The sequence below is a fragment of the Typopeltis vanoorti genome, chromosome 9 (genome assembly GCF_054136105.1).
Source record: "Typopeltis vanoorti isolate ZY-2024b chromosome 9, IOZ_Tvanoo_1.0, whole genome shotgun sequence".
NCBI lineage: Eukaryota > Metazoa > Arthropoda > Arachnida > Uropygi > Thelyphonidae > Typopeltis > Typopeltis vanoorti.
Genome location: NC_143557.1, coordinates 141,686,787 through 141,709,217, shown reverse-complemented (window position 1 = coordinate 141,709,217; position 22,431 = coordinate 141,686,787). Strand labels below are relative to the sequence as shown.

At 38.8% G+C, this 22,431-nt stretch overlaps 1 protein-coding gene across 2 annotated transcripts in view; it reads left to right on the top strand.

The window, feature by feature from the left end:
- The window catches only part of Nulp1 (Nuclear localized protein 1), a 362,638-nt gene that overhangs the window by 227,841 nt on the left and 112,366 nt on the right, over positions 1-22,431 (top strand). For both annotated transcript variants that reach the window (XM_090397712.1, XM_090397711.1), the window contains exon 10: positions 13,024-13,142. In XM_090397712.1, coding sequence (XP_090253838.1) covers positions 13,024-13,142 — 119 coding nt within the window. The remainder of the gene's footprint in view (positions 1-13,023; positions 13,143-22,431) is intronic.

The window sequence follows — 22,431 nt, the reverse complement described above, 5'->3', positions numbered from 1 at the left end:
AAACAAATACACTGTCCCCCAGTCTGTGCAGATTTGGTTACAATTAATTGCATTAGACCAATTAAGATGAGCACTGATGTGCTATACACTCTTAAAATTTCATACATAGATAAAAATGCAATCATATGGTCAAACAAACCTGAATTTAACCATATTAGCACGGGTTGCATAAGCCGCACACCTTACCAAAATGGGTACGTGACACTGATATGCATAGCACATCCTGTGCTCAGGACAATGTGTGTGTGTGGGGGGGGGGGTTCACTGGCAAAGGAAAATTGCCTCCCCCCCTCAGCAAGGAAAAACTGACAAAAGAAAGAAAAAGACATAGTAGCTAGACCTAAGTCTTCCTTCCAGACCACTGCCCCCCCCCCCCCCATTTACCTTTACTTTGCTGTGTAAGGAAATGCATGATGCATTCCTGCATACCTCTATGTTAGCTAGCAGTGTAGCAGAGATTAAATGTTTATCATAAAGCACATACATTGAATTGGCATACAAAAAAAGTGTTAGCTGTAGTGAAAAGGTATGCTATATTGAATTTCCTTTAAAATATCATTGTTGCTAAGGTACGTTTACCTTAATTTTGTAGTGAGTGAGCCTGAGAGCCAATGGCATCTATCTTGCAATATTTATTATTATTTATTATGTATTATTCAAAGAATGCACCTGTGTGCTTCATTTTATATATATATATAAATAGGTCAAGTATGACATCTCAGTCACAATCAGATCCTCTGATGTTGTGACAAGTCCAAATTACCAGAGCAACAAGATGTGCCGGCGCAACTGCTCCAGCAGGACGTCCCTGCCATTCTTCAGAAGCTCTGCCAGAATGCAATCCACTCCTGGAGCCTTATTATTTTTCAGCATGCGGACAGCATGAGTAATCTCACTAAGCATCGGCTCTTCAATATATGGTTCAGCAGTTTGGTAAGGAGTATGATTCTCCGGTATTGCCATTCTAACATTGACATTCAGCAAGTTCTCAAAATATCTATGCCACTGAGCAAGGGCGTCTTTTGAGTTTGTTAGAAGATTTCCACTTTCATCTCTTATGGCTGCCGCTTGTGTCTGGGCGCCTCGCATGGCTTTGATTGTCCGATACATTTCCTGCCCATTATTCGTCACCCTATTTCTCTCTACGCTGGCCACCTTCTCATTAAGATACTTCTGCTTTTCTCTGCACCACATGTACTCACCACTCTTCTCACCCTCTCATATGCAGCCTTCTTCCTGCTGTCCGCTAGGTAATTCAGTAGTGCTTCCCTTCGTTTCACTACAGCTTCTTCACACTCTCTATTAAACCATGCCTTTCTTCTTCTTCTTTCTCTTTCCTATCTCGAGGCAGCTGACACGACCGTATTTTTGATGGTATTCCACATCCCATCCGGATCACCCTCCTCCTCCTATAGTTTCTCAAAACTGTTTTGCAGCTCTAACTGGAAAGCCCGCTTGCCTTCCACTGTTTTCAACTTGTCCAAGTCCCATGCAGGTCATGTAGTAGGACATGAAGGCCTCTGAACTGCGATTCTGTGCCTGAAATTGTAGGCTACCGGGTAGTGATAGCTATCTGCTCCTCTGAAACTCCTCATGTCCGAGATGGAGCTGTGGTGATGGCGATACCCTATACATGGTCTATTTGGTTAGCTGTTCTACCGTCCAGCAATCTCCAGGTCTGCTTGTGAACGTCTTTGTGCGTGAACACCCTCTTTACAAAGCATCCCATGGCTGAGGCGAAACTCGCAAGTCAGGTCCCGTTATCATTGCACTCCTCGTGTAGACTCACTATCCACGAAAGGGCGCCATGCATGCTCTCTCCCCAGCTTCGCATTGAAATCTCCCACCACTAACTTGACATCATAAGACGATTAGCACAGGTACGCTCAAGCACTTCATAAAAACAATCTTTAGCTTCCTCTGATCTCTCTTCCATAGGTGCATAACAGTTCACAATAGATACATTTTGAAAACGTCCCTTAACTCTAATTGTGCACAGCCGATTGTTCACAAGTTTAAAATGTAAAATATTACACAAAAATTTATCACTAACTAAAAACGCATTTCCGAGTACTTTTTGTCCTCTGTCATCGCCACTATAGTATAGCGTGTACCCCTGATTGCGGGTCAAGCCGTGGCTCGGCCAACGCGCCTCTTGTACAGTACACAGTCCAATTTTATACTGTCATAAGACATTCGTCACATTAAAAAGAGCACCTTCTTTCATCAAACTGCGTATGTTCCAGGTCCCAAAACGATTAATAATCATTGTCATAAAAGCGTCCAAATTCTGAGGCTTCTGTGGTGCTTGTTTCGTAACCAGAAGCATTTTTACAGGAGGGGTGATTGGCCCCTTGCTAACCTTCTCCTCATTTCTCAGGGCTTGAGACCGGCAAGGCTTCAGTGGTGCCCTTTCTTAACTCTTCCACCTTGGCTGGGTTAAAACTATTTTGCCTAATCATTTCCTACTTGTTGCTTCTATATTTCTTGGTCTATAGTAGAATCCAACTGAATATCTCATCCTATAAACTTCTGTCTCAGAGCTATTATTGTTATTTCCTCTCTGATTCTACCTTGAGAGGGGCACAATTTCATTTCTTATGGGGGAGACAAGAGATCTGGTGTTGATGATTGATAGAAACCTGAAATTTAGGGGATATATTGCAAAGGTGGTGAAGGTAACACAGAGGATTGCTTCAATAATGAGAAGGACACTGACCTGAAGAGATAAAAGGGTTATCATTCCATTGTATAAGACTCTGATCAGACCACACTTAGACTATTGTTCTCAGATTTGGTCCCCAGGATTTGAAGGGGATAAATTAACTGTGGAAAGGGTATAAAGGCGGATAACAAAGATGGTTTCAGGACTGTACAATGTTAGTTATGAGGATTGGCTGAGGGAATGTGGACTGCAGAGTTTGGTGGATAGAAGAAGGAGAGGTGATATGATTGGGACTTTTAAACTGTCGAAAGGTGGTTACAGGGTTGACACTGGGGAATGCTTTCGCTTGGTTGAACAGCTGGAAGGAGTGATGACAAGAGGCCATCTCTGGAAGTTACAAAAGAAAACCGTGAGCAAGAGGGTGAGGAGTGGTTTCTTTGAATGGAGGTGGTTGAACCATTTAATGCATTGCCTGATAGAGTGGTGAGAGCGAGAACAGTCAATGAGTTTAAGAAGTGGTATGATAGACCTTGTGTTTCCTAGGAGGGACCTCCTACGATGAGTCTTGATAGACTTTGTGTTTCTTAGGAAGGACCTACCACGATGAGTCTTTTGACTCCATGGAGGCCGGAATAATAATAATAATAATCACGAATAGCACTCTACCACTCCATTTACCTTCCCTGTCCTGCCAAAATATGCTATACTGTTTCGATTTCTATCCCTGTCAGAACATCCTCCTAAGTTAACCAAGTTTCATTTATACCAGCTATCCTCCAAGAAACCACAAACTTATTCCCAATGCTCTTAGCATTTGTATATAGAAAAACCAGTGCATTGCCACTATTCATATTTATATATAGATATTATTACTTCCTGTAAATTCAACTGAGCTCTGCAGTATAGTATAGTATACACCTCTAATATCTCAAGCACTGTCTCCATGAAGGTATCTCTGCTATGTTCCATTCTTACATTTCTGGTTTCTCTGACAACAGTCTTTCCAAATGCCTGGGTTCAAATGTAATCCATTTCTTGCATACAGTTCTCTTCTATCTTCATATGCACTCCACACATCCACATAGTCCAGACATCTATTCCTACACATTCTTGCTAGCATCTCAATCATTCACTGCTCTTCTCCTTCATCCTGTATTATCATACTGAGGCAGCACATTCACTATTTTCCTCTGACATATAACTGCTGCACTATCCCTCACATCGTTCTCAGATCTGTTGCTCAAACTACCTCTGAGGTCATTTGTACCAACCATTTCTATCACATTCATTACATATTCACCTCACTTCATTGTCATTGCCTCTCTCTCATTCCTCCTTGCAAGCACTCCACTCTGCCTCAAATCATCGAATCTTCATACATGACACTCTGAACAGCTTCATTCATTCATTTTTCCCTCACTGGCATTCTTTACTCTTTCTACTTCCACTCTTTCTCTGCCATTTTCCCCTCCTTTTTCTCAACATTCTATCCCTTACTCCCTCACTGTTTCATATTTCTCTAATGTCTTCTCTTTCCCTCTCTCTCTCTTATTCTCTTGTCTTTCCCCCCCCCTGCTCTCTCTCTCTCTCTCTCTCACACACACACACACACACACACACATCCTGTCTCCCACCTACTCTTGTTCTTGCACTAGCTAACTTCTACAGACTCTCTCTTAATCTCTTCATTTTCAGTCTTCATTTTTAATTCACAAGATGAATACATGCCACATAATTCTCAACAATGCTGTGTGTAATGTAGTCTTTAAATGGTGGTGAGATGGGTAACAGTGTTTTAGATCTGCTGACACTGTTATAGATAATACAAACATGGTTAGATATAAAACTGAGACAATGAATTTGTACCAAAAAACTGCAGCAGTCTTAAAAAAATGTGAAATTTAATAATACAGACTTCAAAGCTGGTGTTAGTATTCTATATGTTGGTTATGTAATAATTCTTCACTTAATACTTATTTTTTTTTACTGCCTCATGTTGACTGACCATTTTGCAGGCTAACAATTGAGTAAAACTGTTGACAGGAGGTTAGTTACAGTAAACTCAATTACCTAGTACCATTATAGTATCCTGTGCACCCATTGAGGGTACCTATCAGGAAATTGATTACGATGATGGTGATGAGTAAAAGTTTTAAAGGAATGCACAAAGCTGTAAATGCCTCTCTTATCCTCATCACTATATATAATGAAACAGTACAGCTAATTGGAATAACGAATATTACATTCTAATATTTTTATAATCTGTATGTATCTATTTATTTCTCCTTGGGCTAATTTAGTTTTTCATTATTAACTATGTTATTAATTTTTATTCATACTCAACTGTGCCTTTGTTAACTTCATGTGTTACAATTCTACTTTACAAATATCTCTCAGTTAATCCTTCTTAATCTTATCCTCTGTTACCACTGCAAGTAAACAGACCCTAAGATTTTAGCCTCTCTACGAAAAACAGGTTATTTGATTTTATGACTGTGCCATTCTAATTGAATTTTTTACTGAGAATTTAGGGAAGGAACACAGGCAAGATCATACTTAAATTACATATTTGTATGCAGCTAATTGTGATGGTTCTCTATCTATTTGGCACACAGGTTTGCTAAATTTTTTTAGAAATAGTGCATTGGTAATTGATCAGGCAAGGTTATCAATCAAACGTAACTTAACTAGTAAGAGACTACAATCTTCTTTCACTATGCGTTATTCCCGCTTCCTATGCAGGGTCCGTGTGTTACTTGGATGCAACTACTTGTTAGTACCACTCCCTGTTGCCTAGTCTACTGCTGGTGGGGGTGGGGGGGATATGTTTTTGGCTGTAGAAGCGTATGTTCTCGGGGCCGGTTTGCCTGCTTGCCAGATGAAAAATGCCAGATAAACTGGCGGAAAAAACCCTACTGCCCACACCCAAGATTGGCTAACTTGGCTATGCCAGAAGAAGATCCTCAAGTTCCTCACATCTTCGATGGGAATCGAACCTGGGACACTCCTTCCCCAGGCATATGGTTGCAAAGGGCAAAGCCACTGGGCTAACTGCGTGAACTAGTAAGACTACAATACACCTGCTCAAAGGGAGAAAATATTTCTCTCAGCCTGTCACTACTTAATAGGTATAACACAATTGACTATTTTATATATAACATTCACTTAGCTTCATCACATCACTAAATTATCTACAATAAATGGGCAGCTGTCCCCTGAATTACAACTTAAACTAAATACTTCAGTCTTCAACCTTTGGTTATGATTGTTGCTTGGACGATGTGGTGGTCCTTGCTATTGAACTGTCTGAAGCAGTTGGGGTGATTTCCCATCAACACGACCACTGCTATTCCTCATCGAGTTAGTGGGAAGGATCTGTTGAAGTCTTCATTACGTCTGCTGGTAGTCACATTCTTCTGGCATGTCCATTCATCCAAGCAGAAGCTGCCCTGATTACAGCCTCACCTCCACACACCTGGAACTTAATCTTCCGAGATAAGGAATAACTTTGGCTCTTAGTTTTTCTGTCCCGTCTCAGTACTCTTAAATATCTTTTCTCATCCTTTGTTCCAATGCTACAATATTTGGGATTACCTGTAGGCATGATGATGTCAATTAGGTTCCCTCCGTTCAATTATCTCTATCTTGGGCACTTATTTATTATTCACAAGACTTTGCGAATGCTTGTTTTTGCTGATTCGGCATACTAATCTAGGTTAATCTCCTCTCTTTGGGTTTACATACAACCTTTCAATAGAAATTAATTAATTAATTTACATACAACTTTTAATGGGAATTAATTAATGCATTTTACAATAAAATAAAACATTTATTTGATTACTACATGATTTCTATTGTAAAAATGTCTGAAAAACCTCTGTAAAAATTGAGCTTGATAAGTTAATTCATTTAATTATTGTGCGAGAATTTTACAACATATCCAACATGAAAATGTAAAATTAAGTAAAGAATAGAAAACAAAAATTATTAGTTTTTTTCTTCTGAGTTTTTATTTTTTTTTTATACTTTACCTAACAGTGTAACACACACCTGACATGTTAAGTAACTTAATATATGTAACTTTACTTTCGAATAGTAGTTATAATGCTATCTTCAATATATACGATATCCAGGAAAAGGAAAGTCACTAGTGGATGCCTCAGGGATCTGTTTTAGGTCCATTACTGTTTAACTTGTATATTAATAATATTGGTGAAGATTTGGATGGAGATATTCAGTTGTTTGCAGATGATGCGAAGTTGAGACGAACCATGAAGAGTAGAGAAGATGTTGTGGCCTTTCAAGAAGACTTGAATAAATTGAGTGATTGTGCATGGAAATGGGGTTGTGAGTTCAATGTTGCAAAATGTAAGGTTTTAAAATTTGGAAAACAAAAATGGGATGCAGAATTTATACTTGTGAGGATATATTGTTGGAGGAAATATGAGATCTGGGAGTGATAGTGGATAAGGATCTGAAATTTAGTGGGGACACAGGCAAAAATTGTGAAGACAACACAAAGGCTTCTGAGAATGATGTGGAGGACACTGATAAGTACTGAGATTCTTGTTCAGTTGTATAAGGCTTTGATTAGGCCACACATTTTTTGGACTATTGTGCCCAGATTTGGTCACCTGGTTTTCAGAAGGATGAAGAGATGCTGGAAAATGTCCAAAGGCAACTGACTAAGGTAGTTTCTCACCTCTGGAATGTCGAGTATGAGGAAAGATTTAGAAGATGTAATTTGCAGAGTCTGGTGGACAGGAGGAAGAGGGGGGGATATGATAGAGACCTACAAGTTGGTAAGGGGTTGTTATAGGATCAATGGAGAAGTTCTACAGAAAATAGTGGGAGATCGGGAGAGAACCAGAGGTCATCCCTGGAAACTGTATAAAGAGGGTGTGAGTAGGGTAGTGAGAGGCAGGTTTTTTCATGCAGACTTGTAAATGATTGGAATGCCTTGCTGGAGAGTGTGGTGTCTGCAAGGAGTTTGAGTGTGTTTAAGACAGAGTATGATGAGCTGTGTGTGCGATAAAAGGACCTCCCAGATGAGTCTTTGACTCCATGAGGTCTTGGGGTAATAATAATAATAATGAGTGTTAGCATATCCGCTCTCCAGTCAAAAGTCTGCTGGTTTGAATCCCGCCGTCAGCATAGATGTTTGTGATTGTCTGTGGAAATATTAGCGGTGGGCAGTAGATGGCATTGGTGTGGTTACGGTTAGTTGTAGTTGGTGGATTGAGTGGTGGAGACAGAGTTGTAGAGTAGGTGCCCTCCCTTGATGAGTCTAGACTCCCTGGAGGTAATGTAAATTCTTCTATAAATATAATGTAACAGCCAAAGAATTCTTTTTTGTCTCATATATTAGGCATAAACAGCCTTATTTTATTTGATTATATAGAGAAACCTGTTGAGAATTCATGACTAAGTTTAACACACGTAAACCACAGTAGTAGGTTTTTTATTACGTAAATATTTCATCCTAGATATCTTAGGATCATCAGTACAGTAAGGCAATACTAGGAATGACAAAAGAAAGGACACATACGAACAAAGGAATCCAAATTGCGTGCAGTGGCGCATTGCAGCCTGAACTTAAATTAAATTAAATTGAACTAAATTACTTAAATTAAGTTAAAATTAATTACAGTTAAGTTATTATTTTTCACAATTTTGTATGACAATTTCCCATACTTTAGGGATGGCAAGAACATCATTGCAGTTTAGATTTGGTCTGTGGAGTAGGGCTTCAGCACTTTCTTTATATAAACGTTCATATTTAATTGAAGATCTTGTGGTTTGGGTTTTCAACTCCATGTTGAGCAAGGCCTGATTTTTGCGGTTTGATGAGGCGGATATGGTCTTGAGGTTCCAAAATGCATTTAAAAACTGATCTGCCTGTCTGTCCAAAATAAGAGAGTTTACAGGAGCATGGAACCTCATATACACCAGGTAGTAGCATAGGTGAAAGTTTGTCTTTAGGCGAGGGTAACAAGTTTTGGATCTGGTTGATGGGTTTGTAGGTGGCAGCAAGATTGTATTTCTTCATAATTTTTGAGAGCCATTCAGAGATGCCTTTGATATGAGGTATGGGAATCCTATGGGGGTTGTTCTTGTCTGGGTTGAAGTGCGGAGAAATTGCTGATGATATTTTGAGTTGTTTTGAGATTGTAACCATTTAGAGTGGCTGTGTTTTTCATTATTTCCAATTCTTGTTTTATAGAATCCTCGGGGTAGCATAATCTGTGTGCTCTGGTTACCAATGATGCCAAATTTTTGAGAGGGATGATGAGCTGAAGTATTGTGAATGTAGCAGCCTGAAAATGTCGGTTTGCAATAGACAGAGATGGAGATGGAACTGTCTTCTTTTCTTTGGATGTGTAAATGCAGAAAGGGGATGCCTTGTGGGAATTCTCTTGTGCAGACACAATAAACTTATTCCAACGTTAGCTAAGCTAAAGGAAGTTATTAAATCACCAAGCACTCATAAAATCTATCAAAAAGCAAGCCATTCACTACTTTTGAATCAGTTACAAGATGCCAAACACAAAATGACAACAAATGATTTAAAAATTATAGAACTAGAAGCAGATTTGTCCAACATGCTAAATCAAGAATTGCTATAAGTAATTATTAGTGTCTCAAAAAACTCAGGGATCAAAGCTTTCGATAAAAGCAATATTAACCTACAGAAAAAAAGCTGAACCTGTTAAATCGATCTAAGAAAAATATCAATAAATTACCGACTGAAAAATGGGTTGCTAACTTATCCAACCGCTCGCTAACAGAAGATGAATTAAATGTTCTAGCAAGAGGCCATTTGCCATTCCCCCTAAACGTCTCCCATATCTAGATTTCATACACAACATTGAAAGAAACATCAAGCACCTCCCCAGTATTGAAGCCAACAAACTTCGTTTTGAAATAGCAAAAATAATTTTTGATGCCAAACCTTCAGTTTTAAACATTCCACCATTAGAATTGAAAGCTCTTACCTCCTAAAAAATAATAAAAGCATAATCATTACCAGAGCTGACAAAGGAAATACTACAGTGGTTCTTGATACTGTTTCATATGACTGAAAAATTAATCTACTACTCTGAGACCGAAATACTTATGCAAAACTGGACTATGATCCAACAAAAAGACAGCTGAAGAAACTGAACAAGCTACTCAATGAAACAATATCATTAGATGAAGTAACTTCAAAAAACTCAAAACATACCATGCTAGACCTCCGAGAATATACGATTTACCAAAGCTTCACAAAAACAATGTCCCACTCAGACCTGTCGTTGATTCGACTTACAAGTTATCAAAATTTTTATCACACTTCTGCTCCATCCCCACATAGGCCATTCAACCTCCTGAATGAAAAACTCCACAGATTTTCACACCAAAATAAAAGACATTAAACTGCTGACAACAGACATCTAATTAGTTTTGACATCGTCTCTCTCTTTACCAATATTCCCCATAAAGAAACTGTAGACCTATTAAATTAAAAATTTCCGTTGGACATTGTTGAACTGTTCAAATTTGTTATCACTTCTGGTTACTTCACATGGAAAGGAAAAATCTACAAGCAAGAGGGGGGAGCAGCAATCTCCCTTGTCACCCAACTTGGCAGATCTGTTTATAGAACATCTAGAAGAAAAAATCCTCGCATTCAAACCCAAACCAAAACTCTGGCTTCGATATGTCGATGATATCTTTGCAGTCTGGAGTCATTCCGAACAAGATCTACTTCAGTTTTTAGAAAAAATCAACCTTCATCCATGCATCAGATTTACATTAGAAGAGATTCAGAAAGAGAATCCCCACATGGCATCCCCTTTCTGAATTTACACATCCAAAGAAAAGAAGACAGTTCCATCTCCACCTCTGTCTATCGCAAACCAACATTTTCAGGCTGCTACATTCACAATACTTCAGCTCATCATCCTTCTCAAAAATTTGGCACCATTAAATCATTGGTAACCAGAGCACACAGATTATGCTCCTCCGAGGATTCTATAAAACAAGAATTGGAAATAATCAAAAACACAGCCACTCTAAATGATTACAATCTCAAAACAACTCAAAAAATCATCATCAATTTCTCAGCACTTCAACCCAGACAAGAACAACCCCCATAGGATTCCCATACCTCATATCAAAGGCATCTCTGAATGGCTCTCAAAAATTATGAAGAAATACAATCTTGCTGCCACCTACAAACCCATCAACCAGATCCAAAACTTGTTACCCTCGCCTAAAGACAAACTTTCACCTATGCTACTACCTGGTGTATACGAGGTTCCATGCTCCTGTAAACTCTCTTATTTTGGACACACAGGCAGATCAGTTTTTAAATACATTTTGGAACATCAAGACCATATCCGCCTCATCAAACTGCATAAATCAGGCCTTGCTCAACACGGAGTTGAAAACCCAAACCACAAGATCCATTGGAAAAAGACAAAACTTCTACACAGATCTTCATATAAATATGAACGTTTATATAAAGAAAGTGCTGAAGCCCTACTCCACAGACCAAATCTAAACCGCAACGATGTTCTTGCCATCCCTAAAGTATGGGAAATTGTCATACAAAATTGTGAAAAATAATAACTTAACTGTAATTAATTTTAATTTAATTTCAGTAATTTAGTTCAATTTAATTTAAGTTCAGGCCGCAACGTGCCACTGCATGCAATTTGGATTCCTTTGTACGTACGTGTCCTTTCTTTTGTCATTCCTAGTATTGCCTTACTGTACTGATGGTGTCCTAAGATACCTAGGACGAAATATTTACGTAATAAAAAATCTACTACTGTGGTTTACATGTGTTAAACTTAGTCATCCTTATTTTAATTACACTGGACAACACACAATTTTCCTCTGAAATGAAAATAGTGATTCTTTACTAATTTCGATGTGCTGAACATGAAAATGACAATAAAATCTGTCAATTGGCTCATGTTTAGGAGAGAGACAGTCCACATTGTGTACATAGGTATAATTAGCAGTGCTGTATTTCAGTCTCCTGATTGCAATATATATCAGCCAATCATACACAACACCCCAGGAGCTATTCCATCATTGGCTGATTCAATGTAGTTGAGTCATGATGTCACTGTTGTCATTAGTAGAAAATGAAGTCTCATAGAGTGAACAAGTTTGTTCTACTTCCTGGGCTACACTGAAGTGATCCCTGCAGTAATGATGCTGTGTACTTGTTAATAGTGCAAATATCTTTGTTACATTTGTGGGGAAGTGATGTTTGCAAGCCAGAAAAAGACCATTACTCATTAGTGAAAAAGGCATATCAGCTTTATTTCGGATGTAAGATCGGGGACCAGGACAAGGCCTGGACCCCCCCCCATATGCTGCAGTACGTGTGCTAGAAATTTTCTGAAGTCGCCGAAAGACAGTAAAGTGTCTCTGCTGTTTTGCTGTTCTTATGGTTTGGAGGGAGCCAAACAATCATGGTACCACCTGTTTTGGGAGGTATCATGAGGAAAAAAGAAGTGTACAATAGTGTACTCAAATAAACCATCTGCTCTGCGACAAAATCAAGGAAATCTCTGAAGGTTGGAGAGAAGAATGTGCAACACCAAACACTGGCAGAAATGCACAAAATTCTCTACCATCTATACACATCAAACTCAGTCTGGTAAAAAAAACTTTGTGAAAACCATTGACTGGACTGGATCAGCTTTCAAGTACCTGTCTAACAAATTCCCTTGACTCAGTAAAGCAAAAATTAAAGAGGGAGTTTCTGTGAGTCCTCAGTTGCGAGAGCTCTTCATTGACAAGATGTTCAACAACATGCTACAGAGTGATGAGAAAAAAGCTTGGGATGCATTTTGTCTAGTGTCAACTAACTTCCTTGGAAATGTCAGGGCAAAAACAAAAAACTAGTTGAGGACTTGTCTCTGTATCACAAATGCTGCACTATGTCCTTGAAAATACACTTACTCCATTTCCACTTGGATTTCTTCCCCGACAACTGCAGCATAGTTAGTGATGAGCACAGTGACTGTTTCCATCAGGAAATTGCAACGATAAAGTAACAATATCAGGGAAAGTGGTCCGCTTCCATGTTGGAAGCTCAATAGAGATGATCCTGAGTGGCTAAGTATGCATTACTCTATTATATAAGAAACTGTTGCAGATCTCTCACAAACCGTAGCCAATTTTGCATTTCCATTGTTATATTTGTGTTCATCAGCACCTCAAAATCTATAAGAAATGACTAAATTAATTCTGGGGCATAACTTTTGTAAAATCTTTTGTCCAATGTTATGATATAAGTGTAGTTTCTATACTTTATATTTTCTACAACTTTTTCCCCTCTGTTCTTTCAACAATAGCTTCAGGATTCTCTAATAATGTTTCCTGGTATCTTAATGCCACTGCTTGATAAATGTGGTATACAGCCTGATTCCTGTGTTGCAAAACATCCATTTTTTGGATTAAAAGCACAAACAAGGTAAGAAAATTTATTTTATCATGATAGCCATCCCTGATCTATCAATTAAATCTAATTAAATCTTTCCTACTATTATAATTGCAGTGTAGATTATTAAATAAACAGAAAATGTCTGAGCAAAATATACATTTTATTTAGAAGGAGAATAAATGAACATTGGATAAAGAGTATTCATAAATTTATACCTTTTGTTTTATAATCTATACAGTTAATCCTCGACTTGTGATGCACGTGACTTATGACCACTTGTACTTACTATGGCCATTACATTAACACTTTACTGAAAATACAACTCGATAGATGAGGATGTTATTGCTACCTTCCAGGCTTTTATTTAAGAAATACTTTTGCTCAGGCTATTGCTGCTGCTGAAGATGAGAAAACCCCTGAGAGACTTTTGGAAGGAATATATCTTACATTATACAGAGTGTAGATGCAGCATTGAAAGATGAAAAGAAGATAAAAACCCAGATGATAAGAAAGATGAAAAGAAGGATAAAAACCAGAAATTTCAAAAGGGAGGGCAAAGGAACAGATGGAGAAAACAGAAGACAAAAACGGAGCGTTCACCGTGAATAAGATTGAAGATGAGAGAGTGACCACCCCCAAGTGTTGCAAACTCCTTCACAAGAGAAGAAATACACTCTATGATTAGACAAGAAGTAGAAAAGGTTACATCAACCACTAATGGATAAACTTAATTCTATTGTCAAGCAATTACAAGAAACAGTAGCAAAACCAACCGTAGAGAACCAGAGTCATGAACAAGTGGATAACAAGGGGGGAAAGCAGAGAGGGGAACACCACAATGCTACAACTGCAACAAAGTTGGACACATAGCTAGGTACTGCTTCCAGAATAAAGGAAGATTTTACAGAAGTAAACAGTTTGAATCTAATATGCTGGGTGCTAGCCACCATCCCACAAACAAATCAAGGAGTTTTAGAAAGGAGAGTCAGGAACGATGCACCGAGCTCGTGACTATTATTCAAGGTAAAATAAAGGGGATATGGTGCGATGTCCTATTGGACACTGGATCCCAAGTCTCAGTAATAATGGGATCCCTGTTCAAGAGATTGAGGTCCAGAATAGCTAACACTGTCACATAGCTAAGGAGACCAGTTAAACTGAATGGAATAGCGAATCCTACCATTTATGCTCCTAGAAAGTTAAAAGTAAGCATGTGGTTGCCCGATTTCGGTCTAAGTGTCCTACTGGAAACTGCTAATTCTCCCAGAAACCTCCCAACATGGGGGATCGAGTAATACTGGGGACAGACTTTCATGTGACTTCAGTACCCAGGAAGTTTCTCTGATGGAAGTGAAGCAGACTAAAGGAGGCACTCAGAGGTTTCAAGCTGAAAGGACTAGTGAACGTAGAGAAATAAATGACCACAACATCGGATGGAATAATCAAGCTGTGGTAAGTGAGGATGTGAATGAAAAAAAGGAAAAATGATCACTCAAAGATTAGAAACATCCCACAAAAAGAAAATTCTCACATCTCGAGTGTTAAAGTAAGCCAACAGGAAGACATAGAAAGAAAGCAACCACCAGTGTTCACAGTAAGCAAAGATGCAAGCGCAATGGAAGTCAACCTCATAGAAAGGGGGGGGGGGACAGCACCGGACGTCCTACAAGTTCAGGTCTCACTCAAATACAGATGAAAGAGATAATAAGCAAAAAAAAGAATTCTTTTTTTTTGCTTAAAGAAAGATTGCTCCCTGTACCAAAACTTTCAGTTTTGGTACAGGATACACCGATTCTGACGAATATTTGTCACAACGTGTATCGCAATTGAAGGAACCCACATATTGGACTGAGTGCATTACTACCTCAAAATTTGCTAATGACAAAACTGAGTGGTATTCGGAATTTGTGGTCCTCGACGTAGAAACACTATAATAAAAAATTTTTCACCCATATTTCAATGTCCGAAAATTTTTTCATGAAAGGGTCGGCCTACGTAAAAATTTGATGTTGCACAAATTGTAATTTTTCTAATACATCGACTTTTTACAGAAGGAACACATCCTAAAAACTTCGTACAAATATTTCTATTTCATTATGTTAAATTATTGTATAAAGAGTATATGATAAGCCCAAAGGGAATTAACTCGCTCATTGTTTAAGCAAAAGATGTAGAATTGTTGAAGCCAAAGACAACGCCTTGAAATCGGCAGATTCTTTGATAGTTGTTTACAACTTCAATCTCAGGTGACCTTCAAGGTCAGTACAGAAAGGGGCGGTGTGAATCAAAAGGAAAATCCGAAGGCCACAAAATCGGATTAAAGACGAAGAAGGAAAATAAGGAAGTTGGAGAATCAGGAGTCACGAAATATTGTCTGGGGTTCTCTTAACTATATGCAAGATTTGCACGGGAACATAAGGGGTTCCAAAAACTTAACCCAAGGTTCAGGGGTACAGGTGGATATAAGGCATGAATCTTAAGAGACGGGGACTTTTTTTTATCTTGGGCGATCTTGACCACGTGAGTTCGAGATCGAGAGGGGGTCGTTAGTCAGAGGGTGGAAGATGGAGGTCTGTCCACTGAGAGCCACTCCAGTTCATAATCGAGGATATCCGGAGGCAATCAAATAAGGAGAAATCTAGTCGAGTCGGTCCTAAAGCTCTGCTGCTCTATCGAGTCAGCGGATGCCCCGACTGCCGTAGTTTTTCACTTGGCTGTTCAAGACACCGGGAAATCTTTCCTCGTATCCCACTAGCTAACGCGACAACTCATCGGTGCTCTGTGACTCCGAAAGAAGAATTCCAAAACATGGAGCGGAGAGGGAAACTTGAAATGCCGAATGGAACAGAGAAGGAAGGTATACACAAGATAGGAAGAAACTCATGTGAGTCTGTCTATTCGTTTAATTTTTGTGATGTAAGAGAATCCCCTAATGAACTGATAAGATATTTAGAATAAGGAAATAATAACTTACGTGTGAGTAATGCTAGTGGATGTGTGTAAACGGATGTGAAACTAAGCACAGTTAATTTCCCAAAAGGCAATTTGGGCTAAGTGATTGGATTGATAACTATATGTATTCATGATAATTCTATGTTAATGTGTTTACCTGTTGTTTATGTCGTAAGATTGATTAAGCTCGGAGTTAAGAATTCTGCTGATGTGATTATTAATATTTAATTAAGTGGTTATGAGAGATTACCTCGAGAGTTATATAAGGTGCATAATTGAAACTGAAATATGGTAATTGTATGCATCCGTAATATTTGTATGTAAATGTAATTATTTGTTGTTTGTGACGTAAATTTTGTTGTTGAGAATTAAATGAGCGATTATGAGAGGATACCTTAAATATTACATTTAAAAGCCCTTTTCACTAATGTCCCCATCAATGAAACAATTCTCCTACTACAGAACAAATTTCCGCCTGACATTACGGCCCTCTTTGCCCACGTACTAAAGTCCGGTTACTTCGTGTGGCAAAACAAATTCTACCTACAAAAGGAAGGTACGGCCATGGGCTCACCATTATCCCCCCCAATCGCGAACTTCTACATGGAAACCTTTGAGCAAAGGGCTCTTGATTCCGCCACGCTAAGACCGACAGTCGGGCTTAGATACGTTGACGACGTGTTTGCGATCTGGCCGCATGGGTGACAAACGCTAAACACATTCCTCAGCCACCTAAACAAACAACACGAACGCATACAATTTACCATCGAAATCGAAAACCAAAATTCGCTCCCGTTCCTAGACACACTAGTTACACGTCTTCCTTCAGGCAATCTATCCTTCACGGTCTACCGAAAACTGGCACATACGGGCCAATACATACATGCGAATTCATATCACCACCCAGTACAAAAATATGGAGTCATAAACACCCTTAAAAACAGAGCCACAACTATTTGCTCTAACCAGCAAGCCCTGAAACAAGAACTAAAAATCATTAGTGACACATTCATAAACAATGGCTATAACAAAAATACTGTCAATAAAATACTCTATAAAACCACAACAAAAACGAATCTAGATTACAGTAAAACCATAGCCATCCCATACATTAAAGGGTTATCAGAAAAAATCAACAGAATCCTACAACATTATAACCTCAATGCCACCTTTAAACCACCCACTAAACTTAAAACCATATTCAGCTCCTCTAAGGATCCTCTCCTCCCATTAGCACATCCTGGAGTCTATTGCATCCGCTGCACCTGTAACTTACCGTACATTGGTGAAACAGGACGGACAATCCCTATATGCAAAAAAGAACACATTAGACACATTAAATATAACCATTATGGTGAAGCAGGCCTCTCAGACCATGCACTCAACACCTTACACCAAATCAACTGGAAAAGCACCTGCTCCTTACACCGCAGGTACAAAAGAAAATTTAAAGAATCCTGCGAAATCCTGATAAACCACCCAAATATCAACAATAAAGATGGTATGAAAATTCCAAGGATCTGGATGGCACACATTCAGCCAACCTAATTTGAAAGATTCAACATAAGTCAGGACTCTAGCCAATCTGCTATTATTAGAAACCATTCAACTCCAACTGGCTGGAATGATGTTAATATATGTATATAGTAGACAACACAAATAATAGGACTCTAGCGTTGATGTATAATTTTTTTTTTTTTTTTTTCACCAGAGGTCAGGCCAACAATTGTGGTAGCGGTTAGTCAGTGTCTTTAACGAACCAGTACAAGCAGGTTATTGTTCCTCTGTATCGAGCCTTGATAAGACCCCCATCTAGACTACTGTGCTCAGATTTGGTCACCTAGGTTTCTTCTTGATGGGGAGGAGGTGGAGAGGATCCAGAGGCGAGTGACCAAGATGATAGCAGGTCTGTGGAATGAACCGTATGAGAACAGGTTGAGGATTTGTGGGTTGCAAAAATTGGTTGATAGGCGGATGAGGGGAGATATGATTGAGACATTCAAATTACTGAAGGGTTTCTATAAAATTAATTCAGAAGATATTTTTGAGAACAGGGCTGGTTGTGGGAGGACTAGGGGACATCCATGGAAACTGGGCAAAAGTGTGGTTAGTAAAGGTGTTAGAGTTGGGTTCTTTACTTTTAGAGTAGTGAATGAGTGGAATGCGCTCCCTGAGTCTGTGGTGGATGCTGTGACAGTGAATGGGTTTAAGGCGAGGTATGATAGATACTGTAAGAATGTCAAATAGTTGTGATGAATATGATTTGGGGCCTCCCTCGATGAGTCCAATGACTCCCTGGAGTTGCCCGTAATAATAATAATAATTGTAGTATAGCTTGTTTCCTGTGTATATTTGTACGCTCCAGAAGATGACCTTGACATAAAGGTCGAAACGTCGAATTGTAAAATTTTAGTAATAGTAAACTAAAGTTTTTATTCAAACACGGTAGTTGTCTCCATAATTTCCAAAAATGCATTCGGATCACCGTGCAAGCCTAAAAGAAAGGATTCAGATCATCCATGGAAATGATACCCACAAGCGCTGCAATCGCTATAGTAAGCTAAAGATTCATATTTCTCTCCTGATCAATTGGCTGGCCTTTTTAAAGAGATGCAGAGACAATAACCTCATTCCGATCTGCATCAGGCTAAAAAAGAAATTTACGTCCGCTAAGGCACTCCGTATCTATGACCGCACAGAAAAAGCAATGCTTAGAGAACAGATCCAAACAGCCCGCCGAAACCTAGCTACAACACAAAATCTAGTTTCTGAATTACAATCAGAACTATCGAACTATGTTAACCAAGACATTCTACAAACACTTGAAAGAATTACTGACAATTCGGCCAAGCATACCCTGGAAAAGAACAAAGAAAAACTCAAGAAAAAATTCCACAGGTTGAAACAACGGCAAAATATGGCGGCCAATCAGAGGACTTCCTCTCCGAGAAACAACAATGAATAACAAACAAGGGAGACAAGAAGCGACCAACCACCGACAAGCAAGAACCATGTGATTAACTTATCAAGCCACACCCTGAACAACGGCGAACTCACGCTGCTGAAGAAAGGACTGAACTATGCAATAGCACCTAAAAAGGTAAACAAATTAGATTTTATCTACCATATTGAAAGAGGCATCAGATCCCTACCTAACAACATAGCAGACAAAATACGACTAGAAACCAGTAATGTCCTAAATACCAAGAAAACCATACAGAACAACCTGACTAAAACAGAATTAGCAGCAATTAAATCGTTAAAAGCCAAACAAAACATAATAATAACGAAAGCTGATAAAGGCAGTGCCACTGTTGTCCTTGACAGGTCAACATACATACTGCAAATGAACCAACTAGTAGCCGATAACAACACATATAAAATGGTAAATTATAACCCAACAAAGAGGATAAAGGACAAAACAGAAAAACTACAAAAGTCTGTCACTTCTTGGCCACTAGACACAGTTAAAAAACTCAAACCCCACTACGCTCGCCCCCCCCCCCAGAATATATGGGGTTCCGAAAATACACAAACAAAATGTGCCCCTTCGACCAATAGTGGAAGGAATAGACAGTCCCAATTACCACCTAGCCAAGAAATTAGTGCCAACACTCAAGGAGTTGGTAGGTCATTCCCCCTCGTACGTAAAAAACACACAACACTTTATAAACATAATCAAAAGCATAACACTCGACAAAGACGACTTATTAGTCAGTTTTGACGTTTCTGCCCTTTTCACTAATGTCCCCATCAATGACACAATTCTCCTACTACAGAACAAATTTCCGCCCGACATTACGGCCCTCTTTGCCCACGTACTAAAGTCCGGTTACTTCGTGTGGCAAAACAAATTCTACCTACAAAAGGAAGGTACGGCCATGGGCTTACCATTATCCCCCCCAATCGCGAACTTCTACATGGAAACCTTTGAGCAAAGGGCTCTTGATTCCGCCACGCTTCGACCGACAATCTGGCTCAGATACGTTGACGACGTGTTCGCGATCTGGCTGCACGGTCGACAAACGCTAAACACATTCCTCAGCCACCTAAACAAACAACACGAACCCATACAATTTACCATCGAAATCGAAAACCAAAATTCGCTCCCGTTCCTAGACACACTAGTTACACATCTTCCTTCAGGCAATTTATCCTTCACGGTCTACCGAAAACCGACACACATGGGCCAATACATACATGCGAATTCATATCACCACCCAGTACAAAAATATGGAGTCATAAACACCCTTAAAAACAGAGCCACAACTATTTGCTCTAACCAGCAAGCCCTGAAACAAGAACTAAAAATCATTAGTGACACATTCATAAACAATGGCTATAACAAAAATACTGTCAATAAAATACTCTATAAAACCACAACAAAAACGAATCTAGATTACAGTAAAACCATAGCCATCCCATACATTAAAGGGTTATCAGAAAAAATCAACAGAATCCTACAACATTATAACCTCAATGCCACCTTTAAACCACCCACTAAACTTAAAACCATATTCAGCTCCTCTAAGGATCCTCTCCTCCCATTAGCACATCCTGGAGTCTATTGCATCCGCTGCACCTGTAACTTACCGTACATTGGTGAAACAGGACGGACAATCCCTATACGCAAAAAAGAACACATTAGACACATTAAATATAACCATTATGGTGAAGCAGGCCTCTCAGACCACGCACTCAACACCTTACACCAAATCAACTGGAAAAGCACCTGCTCCTTACACCGCACAAAAACATGGTACGAAAGAAAATTTAAAGAATCCTGCGAAATCCTGATAAACCACCCAAATATCAACAATAAAGATGGTATGAAAATTCCAAGGATCTGGATGGCACACATTCAGCCAACCTAATTTGAAAGATTCAACATAAGTCAGGACTCTAGCCAATCTGCTATTATTAGAAACCATTCAACTCCAACTGGCTGGAATGATGTTAATATATGTATATAGTAGACAACACAAATAATAGGACTCTAGCGTTGATGTATAATTTTTTTTTTTTTTTCACCAGAGGTCAGGCCAACAATTGTGGTAGCGGTTAGTCAGTGTCTTTAACGAACCAGTATGATTGTAGTATAGCTTGTTTCCTGTGTATATTTGTACGCTCCAGAAGATGACCTTGACATAAAGGTCGAAACGTCGAATTGTAAAATTTTAGTAATAGTAAACTAAAGTTTTTATTCAAACACGGTAGTTGTCTCCATAATTTCCAAAAATGCATTACATTTAAAAGCAATTACAATTGATTAAAATTGAGATTTTTGAAGACAATTTCCCCTGATTTTATGTATTGTGAACAATTATTCAATTAGTCATTAACATGTTCGCTGCCAACTACGAGTATACTCGTAGCTGTTATATGAGCCTCACAAGCCAACTATGAATATACTTGTATGTCGATTACCGACCTCCTATGCCAAGCACAAGTTAACCCTTAGTATAAGTACCTTAATTTGAACCCTTCGCTTGTGAATAAAGCAGAGTGCACGTCTGGGGGCTTGGTAGAACTGAAATAATTTCAACTTAAATATAGTATATTGGATTGGGACTGGCGCTAACGTCGCCGTAGCACGTGGCGGTGAATTTGAGCTGTGCAGAAGAAAGTGATTTTTAATCGGTGAATAGTCTGTTTTTTCCCCCCGTTTTTCTACGTTTTTGAGTGCTAAATTGTTTCTCTTAATACAAGTGTACTTCAGTGGTTGTTTTTTGGAAGTTAGTTGCTGTTGCGATGTAATATATTTTGGTTACTGTCGGAATCGGATGTATAACGGTGGAAGACAAAACGAAGCTAAGTTTTCATTACTGTATTTAGTTATATTTCATTTTATTTAATTATATTTAGTGTACTTAAATGTTTTTTTGCTTGTAATTGTTTGTACTTTTTTTCTTATTTATTTAACGGAATTTATTAATTGAATAATTATTAAAGATTACGCTACTCAGCAGTAAGGAATGATGACGGATTCAGCTGCAGTCGCAAGTGATGTATCGCCAAGTCCTCCGCCATTTAAAAACTCTATTATAAGTAATATCATAAGGGACTTTGTGGCATGCAGTACTTGCGGCATGTATGCATCTCGGGAATTGGATATGTGGCTTGTGAAAGAGAGCGTATGTGCGCAAAATGCAGGCAGTTGGAGGAAATAAGTGCATTAGAAATAACGATATCCGACCTTGTTGCTCCAGGAACGGGGAATGAATGTAGGAAGACAAGTAGTGTGATAGGAGAGAATGAAAAAAATATATATGTGAACGAGAAAATAATAGTTGATAGTGTGGAAGGTGTGAGTGACTGTGAAAGTTTAGGAGATGGTTTTGTTTGGGAGAGTGAATTTAGATTAAGA